Source organism: Pongo abelii, chromosome 10 (genome assembly GCF_028885655.2).
Source record: "Pongo abelii isolate AG06213 chromosome 10, NHGRI_mPonAbe1-v2.0_pri, whole genome shotgun sequence".
Lineage (NCBI taxonomy): Eukaryota > Metazoa > Chordata > Mammalia > Primates > Hominidae > Pongo > Pongo abelii.
The window spans coordinates 130930229-130952174 of NC_071995.2; the positions used below are offsets into that span (position 1 = coordinate 130930229).

A 21946-nucleotide genomic window follows, 5' to 3' on the forward strand; every position below is an offset into this window, starting at 1 on the left:
AGTTACGTTTTCAGTGTCATATCTAAGAAACCATTTCCTAACCCAGAACCCCGAAGATTCACGCCTATGTCTTTATCTGGAGACAGAGTCTCATTCTGTTGCCCAGGCTGGAGTGCAGTGGCACGATCTCGGCTCACTGCAACCTCCGCCTCCCGTGTTCAAGCGATTCTCCTGCCTCAGCCTCTGGAGTAACTGGGATTACAGGCGCCTGCCACCACGCCCACCTAATTTTTTGTATTTTTAATAGAGACAGGGTTTCACTATGTTGGCCAGGCTGTTCTGGAACTCCTGATCTCAAATGATCCTCCCGCCTCGGCCTCCCAAAGTGCTGGGATTATAGACGTGAGCCACGTCTGTGTCTTTTAATAGAGTTTTGTCGTTTTTGGCCGGGCGTGGTGGCTCACACTTGTAATCCCAGCACTTTGGGAGGCCGAGGTGTGCGGATCACTTGAGGTCCGGCGTTCCAGACCAGCCTGGCCAACTTGGTGAAATCCCACCCCCCTACTAAAAATACAAAAAATTAACCAGGCGTGGTGGCGCGAGTCTGTGGTCCCACCCACTCGGGAGACTGAGGCAGGAGGATCACTGGAGTCCAGGAGTTTGAGGCCAGCCTGGGCCACACACAGGGTTTGGGTCTTGCATGTGAGCCTGGTCTGTTTGGTGAATCTGCAGAGTGTGAGAGCTGGCGGCCCACTTCTGTTCCACGTGGGCGCATTTCCCGAACTGCGCGTGGAAAAGCCGGGCTGCCGCGACTCCGTCAGTCTCGGCCCCGCCGCCGCCTTCCTCAGTCTCGGCCCCACCCCGCCTCCATCTGTCTCGGACCGGCCCCGCCTCCGTCTGTCTGGGACCGGCCCCGCCTCCGTCTGTCTCGGACCGGCCCCGCCTCCGTCTGTCTCGGACCGGCCCCGCCTCCGTCTGTCTGGGACCGGCCCCGCTGCGTCCGTCTTGGCGTTGGGTTCGGCCTCGCCCCCACCCACCCCTCAGAGTCTCGCGGCGCCCCAGTCCTCCGGCGCCCTCGACCTCCAGCGCCCTCGCGCGGTCAGAGCGGCGCCGCGGAAGCGCAGCTACGGGCACGCCGACGCGCGGCCCTTCCGGCTCGCCGTAGCAGCCGCGCCGCCGCTTCCTCCCGCCGGGGCCCCGGATGCACTGAGCGGCTGCGGCGCCGCTTCCATCCTCCCGCCCTTCTGACGCGGCCGGAGCGCAGTCCTGAGGCCCAGGGTAAGTGAGGGCGGAGGCTCGGGACGGGCGCGGGAGGCTCTCCGGACGGCAGCGTCCAGGGCCCGGGGTCGCGTAGCTGCAGCCGCGGGCGTACAGGGCCCGCTCGCCGGCCGGCCTCGGGCGTCGCGTGGGGACCAGGCCGTGGCGGCTGTCGTGAGCGACCCCGGGCGGGCGACCGGGCTGAGGGCTCACGGGCCCGGGTCTTTCGAGTCGTAGCGCCCGTCGCCCGCAGGTCGCGCGATCCGCGCCCGTTTCTCGTGGCTCCCCGGGCTCCTGGGCTGGGGGCGTGGCCGAGGGCAGCTCGGCGCGGCGGCGTTGCGGGAACCGGGGGACTCCGGCCTGCGCCTCCTGGTTCTCGGGGCTGAGGGGGTGGCTGTTGCTGCTGGTGCGTGCGTGGGCTTCCCTCGCGGTCACGGACGCGACGCTAAGATGCGGGGATGGGACGTCCAGACCGCTTTCCTGAGGCGCGACGGGGCGAATTCACTCAGAACTTAAGGACCCCGCGTCCCGGGCGTCCCGGAACGCGCCGCCACAGGGGTTACAGTGCGGTCCGAATCCGCTCCTTGTCGGCGTAGACCTGCCCCGTCCTCCACGGCGGAGCCTTAGTAATTGCCGCTCCCTCCGCCGGGAGCGCCTCCCCTCACACACCTGCGGCCCGCCGGCTTCTGCTCAGCTGTCGCCGTGTCAGTGACGGAAAAGTAACGCATCCCAGTGCTTTATTAGTAGTTGTTTTCTGAGACGGGATCTCGCTCTGTTGCCCAGGTTGGCGTGTAGTGGCGCGATGACGGCTCACTAAAGCCTCGACCTCCCGAGTGATTGGGACCACAGGCTTGGGCCACCATGCCCGGGTAACTGTTTATTTTGTTTTGTTATTTTCTTTTGAGAAGGAGTCTCCCTCTGTCACCCAGGCTGGAGTGCAGTGGCATGATCTCGGCTCACTGCAACCTCCACCTCCCGGGTTCAAGCGATTCTCCTGCCTCAGCCTCCCGAGTAGCTGCGACTACAGGCGCCCGCCACCACGCCTGGCTTTTTTTTTTTTTTTTTTTTGGTATTTTTAGTAGAGACGGGATTTCATCATGTTGGTCCGGCTGGTCTGGAACTCCTGGCCTCGTGATCCGCCCCCTTGGCCTCCCAAAGTGCTGGAACTGAAGGCATGAATCACCGCGCCTGGCCAGTTTTTTGTGTGTTTTAGTAGAGACGGGGGTTTCACTGTGTTGCCTAGGCTGGTCTCGAACTCCTGAGCTCAGGCAATCCGCCCACCTCGCCCTCGCAAAGTGTTAGGATTACAGGCATGAGCCACCACGCCCGGCCAATTTTTTATTATTTGAGTTGGGGTCTTGCTGTGTTGCTCAGGCTGGTCTCGAACTCCTGAGCTCAAACAATCCTACTGCCTTGGCCTCCGAGTGCTGGGACTGTAAGCGTGAGGCATCGCGCCGGGACACGTGGAAGTGTTAATAGGGCTTCTCTCTGGGTTCGTGGATAAGTTGTATTCTTTTTTAGTTATTTGTGTTCTGTCATTTTTTTTTTTTAGCAGAATATGTGCAATAAAATAATTTCTGTAATTATTCTTTTTATTGTTTTTTTTTAGATAGAGTCTCACTCTGTCTCCCAGGCTGGAGTGCAGTGGCGCGATCTCGGCTCACTGCAACCTCTGCCTGCCAGACTCAAGTGATTCTCCTGCCTCAGCCTCCCGAGTAGCTGGGATTACAGGTGCCTGCCATAATGCCCAGCTAATTTTTTTGTATTGTTTGTTTTAAGACGGAGTTTTGTTCTTGTTGCCCAGGCTGGAGTGCAATGGCATGATCTCGGCTCACTGCAACCTCCGCCTCCCAGGTTCAAGTGATTCTCTTGCCTCAGCCTCCCAAGTAGCTGGGATTACAGGTGCCTGCCACCACACCTGCCTAATTTTTTTTTTTTAATTTTTAATTTTTAGTAGAGAGGGGGTTTCCACATGTTGGCCAGGCTGGTCTTGAACTCCTGACCCCAGGTGATCTGCCCGCCTCGGCCTCCCCTTTGCTGGGATTACAGGCATGGTGAGCCACTGCACCTGGCCTTTTTTTTTTGTATTTTTAGTAGAAAAATGGGGTTTCACCCCCCATCTCTACTAAAAATACAAAAAATTAACTGGGTGTGGTGGTGGGCGCCTGTAGTCCCAGCTACTCGGGAGGCTGAAGCAGGAGAATGGGGTGAACCCGGGAGGCGGAGCTTGCAGTGAGCCGGGATTGCGCCACTGCACTCCAGCCTGGGCAAGAGCGAGACTCCGTCTCAAAAAAAAAAAAGAAAGAAAAAGAAATGGGGTTTCACCATGTTGGCCAGGCTGGTCAGTGATCCACCCACTTCGGCCTCCCAAAGTGCTGGGATTACAGGTGTGAGCCACCGCTCCCAGCCCCAATAGTTTGTTTTTGTTTTTGTTTTGGAGACGGTCTCGCTCTGTCAACCAGGCTGGAGTGCAGTGGCATGATCATAGCTTACTGCAGCTGTGGCTTCTTGAGCTCAAGCGATCTCCTGCCTTATCCTCCCAGGTAACTGGGACTATAGGTGTGTGGCACCATGCCCTGCTAATTTTTGATTTTTTGTAGAAACAGTATCTCACTGTGTTGCCCAGACTTGTCTTGAATTCTTGGACTCAAGACGTCCTCTGGTCTCAGTCTCCCACTGTGTTGGGATTACAGGTTTGAGACACTGTTCCCAGCCTGTTTCTTTTTATTGTCTAGGAGTACTCCTTGGTGTGAATGTACCGGTTTGTCTGTTCGCCCGCTGATGGACATTTGGATTGTTTCCAGTTCTTTGTTTTCCATCTTTTTTTTTAATAAGGGTAACACATGAACAGTTCATATTGAAAGATATCCAAACAACACAGAAGTACATAGAGCTCATTAAGAGTTCCTTTGCCCTTTTCTCCCCATTCATCACCTCCCCACAGCTACCAAATTTGGGATTCATTTTTCTGGGTTTCTTTCCATACATCAGAACATGCATTCTCAGTGAGGGCGATATCTCCAACAAGGGAGTGAAAATTAGTTATTGGAAGAATGGTGAAAAAACTTAGGCATTACGGTGTTTTGTGGCCTCCCAAAGATCCCAGTACCTGAACAGATGTACAGTGTGGTATATCTGTGTACAGCTGTGGTATTAAAATTACATGGGGAGGCAATTAGGAGAAAAACTTATACAAATGTTCCTTAGCGGGGCCATGGAAAAATAAAGATCAAGAAACAACAGTAGAATGATGGATTGGGGATTTATAACCTTATTATTTGGTGTTTGATGAAGCACTTCTTCAGTTTTTCTTGAACTTCTCTCACAAGCTGAAATAGATCCCACCTGTTCTAGTATAGGGGCTTTGGTTCATAAGGTTAAGGACCCACTACTGCCTCCATGGTTTAAAATCCTTGGAATTGTAGCCTGTTAAGTGGAAGGGACATTGGAGACATTGAGGGGAGGCTTTCCTGTTGATCCATCATTACAGCACCCTGACAGGTCAGTTCTCTGTAGTAACATACAGTGTGATAAGCCCTAGACAATTTTAAAATTCAGTTTAGCCCACTTGGTATCATTCGGAATTTATATATTTCAGGAACTAGTATGGTACTTTTGTAATGTGCGCTTTGGTGGGAGAATAATGAAGGTTTTGTTAGCATATAGATCTTGGGTTAGTAGCTTTTAATTTGTTACATGACATCTAGTCTTACCATCTTATATTGAAAGTATTTTTTGTAACATTTATTATGAAAAATTTCAAAGATACACAAAGATTGAAAGAATTTTGTGGTTGGCTGGGCGGGGTGGCTCACGCCTGTAATCCAAGCACTTTGGGAGGCTGAGGCAGGTGGATCATATGAGATCAGGAGTTTGAGACCAGCCTGGCCAACGTGGTGAAACTCCGTCTGTTCTAAAAATACAAAAATTAGCTGGTTGTGGTGGCTCACACCTGTAGTCCCAGCTACTCGGGAGGCTGAGGCATGAGAATTGCTCGAGCCCAGGAGACAGAGGTTGCAGTGAGCTGAGATTGCGCCACAGCACTCGAGTTTAGGTGACGGAGTGAGACTCTGTCTTAAAAAAAAAAAAAAAAAGAAAAAGAAAGAAAATTTTACGGTGAATACTAGTATACCTGCCACTTAGTTTCCATTAAACATTTTACCATACTTGCTTCATCATACCTGTTTATCCATTTTGTCTTAAAATTAAAAAAAAAAAACACATTTCAAAATGTATGTGTGTCAGCATCTCTGTAGAGAGTTGAATTAAAATTAGGGGCCAGGCCAGGTGTGGTGGCTCATGCCTGTAATCCCAGCACTTTGGGAGATCAAGGCAGGAGAATTGTTTGAGCCCCAGTAGTTCGAGACCAGCCTGGGGAACATGTTGAAACCCTGTCTGTACAAAAAAAATACAAAAATTTGGCTGGGCGCAGTGGCTTGTGCCTGTAATCCCAGCACTTTGGGAGGTTGAAACAGGTGGATCACTTGAGGTTAGGAGTTGGAGACCAGTCTGGCCAACATAGTGAAACCCTGTCTCTATTAAAAATACAAAAATTGGCTGGGCGTGGTGGTGCACGCCTGTAATCCCAGCTACTCAGGAGGCTGAGGCAGGAGAATCGCTTGAACCCGGGAGGCGGAGGGTGCAGTGAGCCGAAATCACGCCACTGCACTCCAGCCTGGATGATAGAGTGAGACTCTGTCTCAAAAAAGAAAAAAAAAAAAAAAAATGGGCGTGGTGGTGTGTGCCTATAATCCCAGCTACTTGGGAGGCTGAGGTGGGAGGATTGCTTGTGGCCAGGAGTTTAAGACTAGCATGGGCAACATGGTGAAACCTCGTCTGTACAAAAAATACAAAAATTAGCTGGCTGTGGTGGCATGCATTTGTAAGTCCCAGCTACTCAGGAGGCTAAAGTGGGAGGTTTGCTTGAGCCTGGAAGGCAGAGGTTACGGTGGGCCAGGATTGTGCCACTATACTGCAGCCTGGGTGACAGAGTGAGACCTTGTGTCAAAAAAAGAGAAAAAATTAGGAGTTAAAATTGAGTTAAAATTAGAAACATAGTCTTTAAAAATTTTTAAAGTTGTTTAGCCATCGTTGGTAGCTTTGCTATCCATTAGGATACCTGTACCATGTTTTTGAGAAGTGTTATTTTAAATAAACAGTTTCTTTGCATTATAGTTGATTGTCTTTGTTTCTCTAATGTGGCTATAACGTCACTGAGGTCAGAAACCATTTAATAAAATTGAAGTATAATTTACATATGGTGAAAGTTTATGCTTTTTTTTTTTTTGAGACGGAGTTCCGTTCTTGTTGCCCAAGCTGGAGTGCAATGGCGTGATCTTGGCTTACTGCAACCTCCGCCTCCTGGGTTCAAGCAATTCTCTTGCCTCAGCCTCCCGAGTAGCTGGGATTACAGGTGTGCACCACCATGCCTGGCTAATTTTGTATTATTGGTAGGGATGGGGTTTCTCCACGTTGGTCAGGCTGGTCTTGAACTCCTGACCTCAGGTGATCCCCCTGCCTTGGCCTCCCAAAGTGTTGGGATTACAGGCGTGAGCCAGCGCGCTCATCCAAGTTTATGCTTTTTAGTGTATGGTTGAATTTTTTTTCGTAGTCCATTTAATGTTGCTATCTGTGTACTTTTTGTTTTTTTGAGACAGAATCTCGCTCTGTTGCCCAGGCTGGAGTGTAGTGGTGCGATCTTGGCTCATTGCAACCTCCACCTCCCAGGTTCAAGGGATTCTCCTTCCTCAGCCTCCCGAGTAGCTGTGATTACAGGAACGTGCCACCATGCCCAGCTAATTTTTGTATTTTTAGTAGAGACGGGGGTTTCACCATGTTGGCCAGGCTGTTCTCAAACTCCTGACCTCAGGTGATCCACCCGCCTCGGCCTCCCAAAGTGCTGGGATTACAGGCATGAGTCACTGCACCCAGCCAATCTGTGTACTTTTGAGAGACACATTCCATCTTGTAACCATTATCACAAATCAAGCTGTAGCTACAGTTCTTTACTTCCCCATTTCCTCATGCCTCTCTCTAGTCAGCTCCATCTCCGCCTTCAGCCCCTGTCAGGTTCTGTTCTAGTCTCTGTCCCCACCATTTTCCTTGTCCGGAATGTCATGCCAGTGACCCACACAGCCCTTGGCCTCTGTTACTTGGCATCTTGCTCCTGAGACTCAACTGTGTTGTGGGTATGTCAGTGGTTTGTTCCTTGGTGTTGCTGGGTTGTGTCTGCTGTATGGCGTATCACGGTTTGATGTGTCTGCTCATCAGGGGAAGGTCAGTTTTAATATTCTGATACGTTTCAGTGGGTCTTTTTCTGTATGTTTAACTTAGTGATTGTGTTATGCAATTGGTAACCTGCTTTTTTCACTTAATGTATCTGGAAATTTTGGTTTTATTACATATTTTCCATCTAGAACTTCAACATTGGAAATTTCTGATTATGCTTTTTATTTTTTTTGTTATTCTACAGTGAGTATTGTTTATGTACAATTTTTTAGGTTGGTAGGTTAATTTCCTTCGGATAGATTTCTAGAAGTAGGGTTACTAGGCCAAAGGTTTTGGGGTCAGATGGGTTCATTCCACTTTCCTACTGCTGTATGCAGTCTCTCCTACAGGGCGATTTTTTGGTTCTGAACCCATTTGAAATCTTTTCTACATCTTCCCAAATTGCTTCTGTAATTCCTTTTAGCAGGATTAGTGGAGTGCCAGTTGTCTGATTTAATGTCTTGGCTAAGTGGGTCTAGGGAAATATTTATTTTAGTCTGTATTCCTCTTTTTGGTAGCAAGGTTGGTCGTTTTCCTTTAAGCTGGTTAAGTACATGCTTTTCTCCTTTTGTGAACTGTCTTTTTTTGTCCTCTTTTTTTTTTTTTTTAGGAGTCTCACTCCTTTGCCCAGGCTGGAGTGCAGTGGCGAGCTCTTGGCTCACTGCAACCTCCACCTCCTGGGTTCAAGCAATTCTCCTGCCTCAGCCTCCCAAGTAGCTGGGATTACAGGCATGTGCCACCACACCCGGCTAATTTTTTGTATTTAATAGAGACAGGGTTTCACCATATTGGTCAGGCTGGTCTCGAAGTCCTGACCTCAGGTGATCCACACACCTCAGCCTCCCAAAGTCCTGGGATTACAGGCATGAGCCACCACGCCCGGCCTCTTTTTGTCTTTAATTAATTTTTCTACTGGGACTTTAATGTTTTTCTTACCGATTTGTATGAGTGCTTTTTATGGTATTGGTAATAGCTTTTTGTCGTACCTACTTCAAATATTCTTTCCAAGATAATTTGGTTTTAGATTTTGATGATTTACTTTTTGAGTTTTAAACATTTAAAAATTATCTTCAAATCTTTCTATTTTTTCAGTTACAACTTTATTATTTTTAAGGTTAGGAAATTGAATTTCCTTCAGAGATTTAGTAAATATTCACTTTTATGTTCGGTTTTTTAATGTTTTGGTTTTTTTTTTTCCTATCACCTACCAGAAGGAACGTTTTGATTTTTCTTTCCTTCTTTCTTTTTTTTTTTTTTTACATTTAATGTAAAACTTGGAAAGTTCGCTTATACAAATGCTTTATTTATTTATTTATTTATTTGCTTGTTTGAGACAGTTTTGGTTTTGTTGCCCAGGCTGGAGTGCAATGGCTCAGTCTCGGCTCACTGCAACCTCCGCCTCTCGGGTTCAAGCGATTCTTCTGCCTCAGCCTCTGAAGTAGCTGGGATTACAGGCGTGTGCTACCACGCCCAGCTAATTTTTGTATTTTTAGTAGAAATGGGGTTTCACCATGTTGGTTAGGCTGGTGTTGAACTCCTGACCTCCAGTGATCCGCCTGCCTTGGCCTCCCAAAGTGCTGGGATTTCAGGCATGAGCCACCAGGCCCCGCCACTTAATTTATTTTGATGTATGGTTTGTGCTGAGAGTTTAAGTTGAATTTTCTCAATGCATTAATTTGTTTTTATAACATAACTTTAAAATTCCTAACCCTTACCTTTCCTCTGGTTTTCTGAATTACTATATGTGAGAGAGTTTCTTTCTAGCTCTCATTTTCTCTTACTGACTCCTTTGACACTCTGGAAATGTATTGTAAGGAAATAATCCCGAATATACTCTACCTATGTTAATTTAGCTTTTGTGCCAGTTTCACACTAATCTTCTATCATAATGCTTGTTTAGTAAGATCAGGAACAGAAGCTTGTTTTGAAAGTAATAAGCATTGTTAACTGCCCTCATCTGGAGCTCCTGTCCCCTGCACCCACTCTGATGGGCTCTCTGCCGGGCGGTGGGAGGGGCATGCTCTTGGGTGTCTCTGTGGCCTTGCTCTTCCCTTGAGATCTGTTTGTTGCAGCCTGCGTGCTGTCTTCTCACTCCATCTTCAGAAACTAACCATCTGATCAAAGCATGCCTTTCTGCTGCTAGTTTAAATATGCACTTTTTAAATGTTTGTTAGGAATATACTTGTGTATTTATAAATTCTGTAGTTTTTGATTTCATATATACATGTATTTCAGCCAGGTACCCGAGACTTAGAAGAGCCTTATACGTTTTGTAACTTCTTTTTTTTGAGATGGAATCTTGTTCTTCATTGCAGCATCGATTTCCTGGGCTCAAGCGGTCTCCTCCTTCGGCCTCCTGAGTAGCTGAGACTAAGGCTGCTACATTGCCACCATGGCTGGCTAATTTTTGTATTTTTCTTGTAGAGATGGGGTCTCACTATGTTGCCTAGGCTGGTCTTGTACACCTGACCTCAAGTGATCCTCCTGCCTCAGCCTCCCCAGGTGCTGGCATTACAGGTGTGAGCCACCATGCCTGGCCATTTTTTATCTTCTGTAGATTCATGGTTTTTAAAAATCCATTGTCCATTTTCTCATAGAGATAAGCAGTGATGTCCTTGCGATGAACAAGGGGTCTTGTTTGTCTTGGAGTAAACAAGAAGAAGCTCTCTGATAGCTGTCCAGCCAGGGTTGAGGTAAAGGCACCTCAAGAAGACAGAGGCAGCTGGGTATGTCCAGCAGGACTGGAGAAGTCTGAATGGTGGCACCCAGGTCAAGCTGGCTTCTGTGGTAGGCCTAAGTGTGAATTGGAACGTTGCAGAGTGGTGTGGCTTCTCACCCACTGGCTCAGTGCTGAACTATGCCACCAAGAGTCCATCTGCTTCCCTTGAAAACTTGAATGAGATTTTTGCTCCTTTATGACAGAAATTATCTATTAAATAGATCCAAGCAGCAGCCGCCCCCTTGATGTGGGACAGTGTCCCACCTCTCCTCTTGGAACACTGGCACTGAGTTGGGTGCCAGGTGCCACTCACCATTGCATTTGCACCCTTGCTTCTCTTAGGGGAGAAAGAGCGACCACAGTGGGGAACAGATGGGGCTGCAGTGGTGGGGCTCACTGCTTATCTTTAGTCCTCCTTTCCCCTGTAGATACTGGAGTCTGTAGCCCAGGTCTGACCCTGTCTCACCCCAGGATTACCCTTGTCTGCTCCATCCTCTGCTTCATCCTGTCCTGAAAGCTGACTTTCCTCAGTGGCCCCTTCTGCTCCTCCACTGCTGTTTCTCGTCCACTTGTGCTCAACAGCGTTTGGGTTACAGCTCCTTTGAGATTGTGGTACAGCCTCCCAGAGAGTTTGCAGAGCCAGAAAGGCAACTCACCCCAGAGTGAGAGCCAGGTCTTGGCCGTCTCCCTTCTCTCTCCCTTGAGACCTTCTCACAGTTTCTTCTCTTCATGTGTTCTTAGGGAGAATGTTGAGATCTGAGGCTGTTCCCTACCTTCCACTCCAGGACTTGGTGTCATGTTTTCTCCTAGCTCCTGGCACAGGCTGGCAGCCTCCCCAGGGCAAGGACTGTCTTACCCATGTCTGTCTCTACTCTCCTGCAGTAGCACCGGGCCTGACACACAAAGGGGGCTCTGTGTCTTTGAAATGGATTTACAAGAGGAGAGTTTGCAGTTGAGGTAGTCCTGGAGGTTGATAAGAACTACTGGCTGGGGAGGGCTGGGTATTTGCTTCTGGCGAGGTGGTGCTGCACACCCTCATTCAGCAAGAGTCACAGAATGCTTCCTGGGCTCTGGGCAGCAGTGAGCAGGGAGCTGTCCCTCCATAGGGAGAGATGGGCGGAGGCTGCAAAGTCCACAGCGTGAGTGTTGGCTTCAGACCTTGCTCTTCTGCCTGCTGGCTGCGTGGCCTTGAACAGCTCACAGATACTCCTGTAGCTCAGTCTCCTAGTCCTTCAAATGGGGTGTGAGTAGTTCCTACCCCACAGGGCGGCCATGAGGATTTAAGGGATGGCCTGATCTCTCCAAGCGCCCACACAAGTTAGCTCTTGAGGTCAGCGATGATTGGTATGTTCCTCCCTCAGTAGGTGGTTTAGATTACCCACCCACTCCCGTGGGGCCCACCCTGGGCACAGCAGTGACTGAGGACACATTTCTCCAGCTGTGCCATATTGAATGTGAGTCAGCTCTGTCATTTGAATCAGATGCGGTCAGTGGGAATGTACTTTCAAAGTGTCTTTTCAGTGCTGTTAAGTGGCAATAAAACAATTATGTGTGCCTTCAAGTGACTTGGTTTTAATTTTAATTTTTAGGAGAACGACACATTGGATACAGAAGGGAGGTGATCATGCACCATGGCACTGGCCCCCAGAACGTCCAGCATCAGCTGCAGAGGTCCAGAGCCTGCCCTGGCAGTGAGGGTGAGGAGCAGCCGGCCCACCCCAACCCACCCCCGTCCCCCGCAGCTCCCTTCGCTCCCTCAGCAAGCCCATCGGCACCCCAGTCTCCTAGTTATCAAATACAACAGCTGATGAATAGGAGTCCTGCAACCGGGCAGAACGTGAACATCACCCTGCAGAGCGTGGGCCCTGTCGTCGGGGGAAACCAGCAGATCACACTGGCCCCACTGCCGCTCCCCAGCCCCACCTCTCCAGGCTTCCAGTTCAGCGCTCAGCCTCGGCGGTTTGAGCACGGGTCTCCATCATACATTCAGGTCACGTCCCCCCTGTCCCAGCAGGTCCAGACCCAGAGTCCCACGCAGCCCAGTCCCGGGCCGGGGCAGGCCTTGCAGAATGTGCGTGCAGGTGCCCCTGGCCCCGGGCTGGGCCTCTGCAGCAGCAGCCCTACGGGGGGCTTCGTGGATGCCAGCGTGCTGGTGAGGCAGATCAGCTTGAGCCCATCCAGTGGCGGACACTTTGTGTTTCAGGATGGGTCAGGACTCACCCAGATCGCCCAGGGAGCCCAGGTTCAGCTCCAGCACCCGGGTACGCCCATCACAGTCCGAGAGCGGAGACCCTCCCAGCCCCACACACAGTCAGGGGGCACCATCCACCACCTGGGACCCCAGAGCCCTGCAGCCGCGGGTGGGGCCGGCCTGCAGCCCCTGGCCAGCCCAAGCCACATCACCACGGCTAACTTGCCACCGCAGATCAGCAGCATCATCCAGGGCCAGCTGGTTCAGCAGCAGCAGGTGCTGCAGGGGCCGCCGCTGCCCCGGCCCCTGGGCTTCGAGAGGACGCCCGGCGTGCTGCTCCCCGGGGCTGGGGGCGCAGCGGGGTTTGGGATGACGTCCCCACCCCCGCCCACCAGCCCTTCCAGGACTGCCGTGCCCCCAGGCCTTTCCAGCCTCCCACTCACGTCTGTGGGGAACACGGGAATGAAGAAGGCTCCCAAGAAGTTAGAGGAGATTCCCCCAGCCTCTCCGGAGATGGCACAGATGAGGAAGCAGTGCCTGGACTATCATTACCAGGAGATGCAGGCCCTGAAGGAGGTCTTCAAGGAGTATTTGATTGAACTGTTTTTCTTGCAACACTTTCAAGGGAACATGATGGATTTCTTAGCTTTCAAGAAGAAACATTATGCCCCATTACAAGCATATCTTAGGCAGAATGATTTGGACATTGAAGAAGAAGAGGAGGAGGAGGAAGAGGAGGAAGAAAAATCTGAGGTTATCAATGACGAGGTAAGAAACAGGAGTTAATTTGCTTAGTACAAATCTTCTAGATGATCAGAGTCTATGCAACAATGAATTAAGTAATAATTTATTGAGCCTGTGGTATTTCTAAGGTATTTCTAAGGTTTTGGGGCAAGGATTTGACCCATAAGTAAAAGTGAAGAATGTGTTTGGCCTCCTTTATGGGAAGGAAGAGCTGTTGAGCACAGAAGTGTGTCAGGAGGAAGGGACGGAGCTGCGCTACAATGAGTGCATCTTCAACACCCAGTGTTTTCATTGAACACCAAGGATTCATCTCAGGTTCAGAGAACTCAGCAGGCGTGTCCAGTTTTTTTCCCCTTGTATCTGGGTGTGTGGTTTGTTGGCTGACGCCGACAGCTGTCACCAGCCAAACGTGTGAAAGCCCAGCACCCTTTGTCTGGTTTTCCAAGTTTCACATTTTATTTCTATAGATCTCCTTAAAAACACCATCAGCATGGTTTTCAAACAGATTTAAGTCACTAGCTTTTTATAATAACCAGCCATAAGTCACTAGATGTATATATATGGGACCTTCATCTTTAAAATAGTTATTATGGCAAAAACCTATGTTTGAGAAGTTATTCAATTTTTAGATGTAGGCTTAAGATTTGAGATCATACTTTAAACTCATTTTTACAAATACCTATTAAGTGATATTTAAGAGTGACTCTTTTTTAGAGAGTGTACTTTTTGGGTGCCTGGAATGGCACATAATAAACCCCCTACCTGAGATTTCTTAGTACCATGGTGAGTCTGAGACTTCCTGAAAACCAGGGTGAGAGTGAATTGGACTGTGATGCACTGTATTTTGTGCCTTTGTGTTGTGTAGTGTATACTATGTTGGCGGAGCTTATTTTGTTTTATGATACAGTTAAAATAATTTAAATCTTTGTCAGCTCTTCTGCAAAGAAATCTGCTTTTGGTGAACAAAAGCTAGTCTCTTTGCTCAAGCAGTCCTTACTGGTATCTATGGATGTATTTGTGTGGCTTTGCCATTTTGTGTTTTCTTTTAACACCTTTTCCAGGATGGACCATATTTGTTTTTCAACAGGTTTATATGATTATTTTGAGGATTTCACCTCTATTGTCTTGAAATAGTAAAATTCATTTCTGTTACGTTTGTATACCAATGTTGTCTGTAAGCTCAATCCCCCTTACCTGTGCTTAGAAAGAAAAACAAATTCGTTTTTTTAACTTCCTGCTGAAAAAGGCCTTTGCCATTCTGACCCTACATTTAACAGAGTGGCTATTCTGCAAATTTCCTAGGGAGTTGTTAGGGCTTTGTTAGTTGAAGTCTGTCTGCCATATGCATTTTTAAAATTTGAAGTTGCAGAATCTAAAGATATTGCACTTTGACTTAAATTGGAGTTTCTGCAAGGTTTGCAGTTTGAGTTAGTTTGTTGTGCTGTAAATGTGTCAGTTCAGTATCCTTTTACAGGATTTGATGCAAAAACATTCCATTTTTAAACCCCAAATGTCAGTGAGCTATCAGCAATAAAATTCTAACAAAATTTTGAGCAGTTGTAAAAATTATGTTGCCTTTTTTTCTCAAAATATTTCCTCTCAGGTAAAGGTTGTGACAGGAAAGGATGGGCAGACTGGGACTCCTGTTGCTATAGCAACCCAGCTTCCGCCAAAGGTTTCTGCTGCTTTTTCATCCCAGCAGCAACCATTTCAGGTACTTTTCGATGGTTCTCAAATGTAGTCTCATCCCAAACTTTTCCTTCATCCAGATATTTTAACCTTCGATATACTACTTGCTCTTCAGCATTTTTTTTTCCAGAGCCCATTTCTTATTTTTCAACAGTAAAAAATCTTCCTGCGTATACAATTATAAAATTAAATTGCATGAGTTAATGATGACACAGATCTTAGTGCATTACTTTCTTTCGTATACTTGTAATGCGATAGTAGCTTTAGCATGCATGTCATCTAATACTTAGTCCTGTTGAATGTATGCTCAGGATTCCTTGTGTGCTGTGTTTTAAATGTTGGTTCTTTCTTGTGTCCTTTATTTTGAGAACAGTGCAAAACAGAATAAGAAAAAAAAGATTCAAGTAGGTGATAAATTGGTATTTTCCATAGCTAGAGGAAATGCTGAAGTGAAATACACTTCTGAAATCATCAGGACCATAGGCTTCTAAACGGATATTAAGTGAATGCAAACTGATTATTTTTAATTTTTTGCAAATTCACTCAGTGTTAAATTAGTAATGCCAATAATTTAAAAACACAGGTCACTCACGCCTGTAATCCCAGCACTTTGGGAGACGGAGGCGCACAGATCACCTGAGGTCAGGAATTCGAGACCAGCCTGGCCAACAGGGTGAAACGCTGTCCCTACTAAAACTATGAAAATTAGCTGGGCGTGGTGGTGCATGCCTATAATCCCGGCTACTCAGGAGGCTGAGGCAGGAGAATTGCTTGAACCTGGGAGGCGGAGGTTGCAGTGAGCCGAGATTGTGTCACTGCACTCCAGCCTGGGCAATAGAGCAGAACTCCATCTCAAAAACAAATAAACAAACAAAAAAACAAACCATCAAATTTCTACTAGCTTTGGAATAGATAGTGCTGGGTTGTGAAAGCAGTTTCATCCTTGGGATTTTTGTTGTTATTTTAACTTTTGATATAATTTCAAATGTACATAATAGTTGCAATAATTATTTTAAAAAAACCTTATATCCTTTACCAAATTTATCAGTTGTTTTTGCCCCATTTGCATTATTTTCATTGTCATATATATACACGTATATAAAACATCAATCATATCCTACTCTTTTATCTGTAAATACTTCAGCATGTATTAGATAAGACTGTTTCCTTACTTAATCACAGTACAGTGATAAATACCAGGAAATTGTACAGTAATACAATAATATATTCTAATCCATAGTTTAATTCAAATTTCATCTTTTGTCTCAAGGATGTCCTTCATGGTGTTTCTTTCCCCCTAGTCCAGTATCAAGTTGTCATGCCTCTCTGGCCTCTTTAATCTGGGTTGGTTTCTCAGTCTTTCCTGACCTTGGCTTGGGCCTGGGCCTGGGCCTTAAAAAGTGTAGACCAGTTGTTTTGTACAGTGTCCTTTGATGTGGGATTGTCTGATGTGTTCTTGTGTCCTATTTGGATCATGTATTTTTGAGAAGATTGCTATAGAAGTAATGATATGTCCATTTCAATGTGTCTTATCAGAAGGCTGTGATGTTACTTTGTCCTATAACTAGTAATGTTAACTCTGACCACTTTGTTAAGGTGGTTTCTACCAGGCCTGTCCAGTGGAAATTTATTTATTTTTTCTTTTTTAAATGATGAGTAATTTGGGGGAAGATACTTTGAGACTATGTAAATATCCTGAATCTCCTTAAACTTTTACCCACTAGTTCTAGCATCTATTGATGAGTCTTGCCTGAATCAGTTATTACTATAAAGAATCCATGCTGGGTTTTCTAACTCCATCATTCTGTCTACATTTATTAGAATCAGTAGGCTGTAATATATCACTATCAGTATTTATTTGCTTATGTTTGTTTAAACTTATTTAATTTACATTCAGTAAAATGCACTGTTTTTTAGTCTGTACTTGAGAATTTTGACGAATCCATTGAGTTGTGTAACCATCACCACAGTCAAGCAACAGAAGCTCCATCACCTCCCAAAATGTTCCCTCATCAACTCTTCACGCCTCCCTTGATCTTTGTTCTCCATCGCTAATGATTTTGCCTTTTCCAGAATGAATATCTATGGAATCCTAGTCTGGGTTGCTTTTAAGTCTGGCTTCTTTCACTTAAGATAATGCATTTCAGATTCATCTACTCTTTTATTTACCATTAATTTGTTCTTTTTATTGCTGAGTGCTGTTCCATTGTGTGGATGTGCCCCAGTTTGTTTATCCATTTACCCTTTGAAGAATATTTGCGTTGTTTCCAGTTTTTAGAATTTGGGAATAAAGCTGCTATAAATGTTCACATACAGTTTTTCATGTCAACATAGGTATTCATTTCATTTGGGTAAATGCCTAGGAGTCAAAGAGTCTCTCTGAAAGTATTCTGGTTTGGGTGGCTGGCTGATTTGAAAAAAAAAAAGGAAAAACTAGGAATCAGATTTCTGGGTATGTTGAACTTTATTAAGAAACCGTCCAGCTGGGTGCAGTGGCACACACCTGTAATCCCAGCACTTTGGGATGCTGAGGCGGGAGGATTGCTTGAGGCCAGAAATTTAAGACCAACCTGGGCCAGGCACCGTGGTTCACGCCTGAAATCCCAGCACTTTGGGAAGCCAAGGTGGAGGATCACTTGAGGCTAGGAATTTAAGACCAGCCTGGACTAGGCATGATGGCTCATGCCTGTAGTCCCAGCACTTTGGGAGGCCTAAGTGGGTGGATTACCTGAGGTCAGTAGAGACCAGCTTGGCCAATGTGGTGAAACCCTGTCTCTCCTAAAAATACAAAAATCAGCTGGGCGTGGTGGCACATGCCTGTAATTCCAGCTTCTCAGGAGGCACAAGAATTGCTTGAACCCAGGAGGCGGAGGTTGCAATGAGCTGAGATAGCGCCACTGCACCCCAGCCTGGGCCACAGAGTGATAGCCTACCTCAAAAAAAAAAAAAAAAAAGACCACCCTGTCTCTACCAAAAATTAAAAAATCAGGCCGGGCGTGGTAGCTCACGCCTGTAATCCCAGCACTTTCGGAGGCCGAGGCGGGCAGATCACCTGAGGTAAGGAGTTTGAGACCAGCCTGGCCAACATGGTGAAACTGCATCTCTACTAAAAATACCACAATTAGCCTGGCATGGTGGCAGGCATCTGTAATCCCAGCTACTTGGGAGGCTGAGGCAGGAGAATCACTTGAACTTGGGAGGTGGAGGTTACAGTGAGCCGAGTTCACCCCATTGCACTCCAGCCTGGGTGACAAGAGTGAGACTCGTCTCAAAAAAAAAAAAAAAAGCTGTGTGTGGTGATGCACACCTGTAGTAGTCCCAGCTACTTTGGAGGCTGAGGTGGAAGGATTGCTTGAGTCCTGGAGTTCGAGGGTGCAGTGAGTCGTGGACATGCCAGTGCACTCCATCCTGGGCCACAGGGCCACATAGTGAGACCCTGTCTCAGAAAAATAAAAAGGTGGCTAGGTGCAGTGGCTCATGCCTGTAATTCCAGCACTTTGGGAGGCCGAGGGGGGCGGATCACCTGAGGTCAGGAGTTCGAGACCAGCCTGGCCAATGTAGTGAAACCCCGTCTCTACTAAAAATGCAAAAATTAGCTGGGCGTGGTGGTGGGCGCCTGTAATCCCAACTACTCAGGAGGCTGAGGTAGGAGAATTGCTTGAACCCAGGAGATGGAGGTTGCAGTGAGCTGAGATCATGCCACTGCACTCCAGCCTGGGTGACAGAGCAAGACTCTGACTCAAAAAAATAAAAAAATAAAAAGGCTGGGCAGTGGCTCATGCCTGTAATCCCAGCACTTTGGAAGGCCGAGGCTGGCAGATCAGTTGAGGCCAGGAGTTCCGAGACCAGCCTGACCAACATAGTGAAACCCCATCTCTACTTAAAAAAAAAAAATTAGCCAGGCGTGGTGGCGTGCCACTGTAGTCCCAGCTACTTGGGAGTCTGAGGCAGGAAAATCTCTTGAACCTGGGAGGCAGAGGTTGCAGTGAGCCAAGATGGCACCACTGCACTCTAGCCTGGGCAACAGAGTGAGACTCTGTCTCAAAAAGAAAAAAAAAAGATTAAAAGAAACTTCCAAACTTTCCCAAAGTGCCTGTACCATTTTGTGTTCCCAGTAGCAATGTATGATAGTTCTCTTTGTTTTGCTTCTTCTCTAGTACTTGTTATCGTCAGTTTTCTTTTTTAATCATTGCAGGTCTAGTTTATTTTAATTTGGATGTCTCTGAAGACTAATAAAGTTGAGCATTTTTTCATTTGTTGTTCGTATATCTTTGACAAAGTATCTGTTCATGTCTCACCCATTTTTTCACTGAGTTATTACTGCATTTGAAAATTCTTCACATAATATGGACATATTTTTTGTCAGCTACATGTTTTGCAAGTATTTTTTCCTGTCTTTGGCTTGTTTTTTTCTTCTCTTAACACTATCTTTTTCAGAACAACAGTTTTAAATTTTGTGGAAGTACAATTATCATTTTTTTCTTTTATGGATTTGCTTTTGATGCCATATCTAAGAGCTCTGCTCAATCCAGGGTCAGAAAGATGTTCTTCTGTGTTGTCTTGTACAAGTTTTATAGTTTTACTTTCAGATCTATGATTTATTTTGCGTAAAGTTTTGTGTAACATGGCAAACATAAGAAATTTGCATGTGAATATTGAATATTCAATTGTTCCATGCCGTTTCTTGAACAGACTATCCTATGTATGTTGAGTTGCATCTTTGCATCTTTGCCAAAGATTAGTTGACCTACTTGTATGATTCTGTTTCTGGATTTTCGTCCCTTCCCTTCTCTTTATGTGTGTTTCTCTGCCAGTGTCACACTATTGTGATTACTATAGCTTTATATAAGTTTTGAAGTCAAGTAGTGTGAGTTCTCCAAGTTTGTTCTCCTTTTTCAAAATTATTTTGGTCATTCTAGTTCCTTTCCCTTTTTGTATACATTTTAGAATGAGCTTGTTGATATCTACAAAACATCTTGCTGGGATTTTGATTAGAATTGTGTTGCATCCATTGACTTGTTTGGGGAGGAGTGATATCTTAACAATATGAGTCTTCCAGTCCATGAATATGGTGTATCTCTCCATTTATTTCAGTATTCTTTGATTTCTTTCATCAGCATTTTGTAACTTTCAGCATACCATATATTTTCTTAGGTTTATACCTCAGTATTCCAATTTTGGGGGGGGTATTATAAGTAGCACTTAAAAAAATTTCCAGCTGTTTATTCTAAGTATATAGGTATACAGTTGATTATTTGAACCTACATTCTGCACCCTTGCTAAACTCATTTATTAGTTTTAGGAGCTTTTTTGTAGATTGAATGGGATTCTCTACATAGAGAATCATGTCTGCAAATAGAGCAGGATTTTTTTTCTTTTTTAATCTGTATGCTTTTTATTTCTTTTCTTTTCTTTTTTTTTATTGCATTGGCAAGGGCGTCCAGTGTGATCTCCTTCCTGATCTAGGGGAAAGCAGTTAGTCTTTCACCGTGAAGTAAGATGTTAACTGTACATTTTGCAGATGTTCTTTATCAAGGTAATAAAATTCCCTTTTACTCCTAGTATATCATGAATTGATGTTGAATTTTGTCAAATACATCTATTGACAGTGATATGTGGTTTTTCTTCTTTAGTCTGTAAAAATGGTAAATTACATTAAATTGAGGCATACTTTAAAAACAGAACACACAGATCTTCAGTGTTTAACAGTTTGCAGAGTTTTGACAAGTACGTACACCCATGTAACCCACACAATGGTCAACATGTCCATTTCTATCACTCCATGAAGTTGCCTGATGCTCCTTGCCAGTCATTTACTGCCCAGCCCCCCTCCTGGTGGTTCTGTTATTATTTATTTTGATGCTCAGCTTATCCAATTGGAGCCTCTTCAAGCTAGCTCTAGTATACTTCCGACATACCTCTCTTACTTCCTGAATACTTCCTTATTTTCTGGCACAAACTGTTTAAAGTTCACCTTGTATATATATGTATTCTTTGATCCAGCCCTGGAATCAGCCATTTCGACAAAGAGCCTGGTTCCTTTCGGTGGGGAATAGTAATTTGATTCTGCTATTTAGATACTCACTGTAATGGGTTTTATACAATTGAAGATAACTCTTGGTCGGGCACGGTGGCTCACGCCTGTAATCCCAGCACTTTGGGAGGTAGAGGTGGGCAGATCACCTGAAGTCAGGAGTAAGAGACCATCCTGGCCAACATGGTGAAACACTGTACTAAAAAACACAAAAAAATTAGCTGGGTGTGGTGATGTGCGTCTGTAGTCCCAACTGCTCAGGAGGCTGAGGCACAACAATTGCTTGAACTCAGGAGGCAGAGGTTGCAATGAGCCAAGATTGTGCCACTGCACTCCCTTGGGTGACAGAGCAAAACTCTGTCTCCACCGCCCCCGCCCCCCCAAAAAAAAGACGATAACTCTTAAGTTGGAGATTATCAGAAAATTTGTTAGTGGGACATCTTTACTGCTAATGCCTGGAGGAATATAATATATTAATGCATTTATGGACCACATTGATAAATATCTGCATTAGAACAGTAGGACAATAGGCCAGGAGTGCCTATAAACATGAAAAAGAGATGCAGTCTCTACGGTACAAATTAAACTGCTCAGACTTCCTATTCCATGCACCAGATTGCCAGAAGTTAAACTGGAGAGAATCCGTTGATGTAGAGCTGTAGGATTCTCGTCTGCTTTTGATGAGAGTGGAGCTTGGTCTACTTATTTGGAAACGTTTTGCATCATCTGGAAAAGGTGAGCAGAGAGCATACTCTGACCCAGCACGATGCTCTAGAGAGACTCTCGTGTTTGTGCACCAGAACACATGTGCAGTAATGTTCCTCGCGGGATTGTTTTTGGCCCCAAATTGGAAAGAACCAGATTGTCCATTGGCCGCAGAATGGATGGGCTGTGTCCTAGAGGAGGACTAATAGACACCCAGTGCAAAACAGAGAGCCCTGCCATCGTGCACGTTGATGCGCGGGTGTAAGCAAAGCCGAGAGGGTTTAGACACACACCCACAGGTGGTGACACTATAAGGAAACTTTTTTTTGGTTTGTTTGTTTTTTTGCTTTATTGAGATACAATTGGCAAATAAAATTTTATAAAGTGTACAAAGTGATTT

General features: G+C 46.0%; 1 protein-coding gene across 20 annotated transcripts in view; it reads left to right on the forward strand.

The window, feature by feature from the left end:
- The first annotated feature begins 899 nt into the window (after nt 1-899).
- Nucleotides 900-21946, forward strand: part of LOC100451130 (E1A-binding protein p400) — a 131379-nt gene continuing 110332 nt past the window's right edge. For 9 of the 20 annotated variants that reach the window (XM_054528436.1, XM_054528439.1, XM_054528450.1 and 6 more), the window contains exons 1-3: nt 940-1218; nt 11773-13142; nt 14722-14832. In XM_054528436.1, coding sequence (XP_054384411.1) covers nt 11808-13142; nt 14722-14832 — 1446 coding nt within the window. In that variant the 5' untranslated portion in view covers nt 940-1218; nt 11773-11807. Of the gene's footprint in view, nt 1219-2806; nt 2929-11772; nt 13143-14721; nt 14833-21946 lie in introns of all 20 variants that reach the window. The other 11 variants (XM_054528441.1, XM_054528452.1, XM_054528445.1 and 8 more) reach the window with 6 other exon arrangements.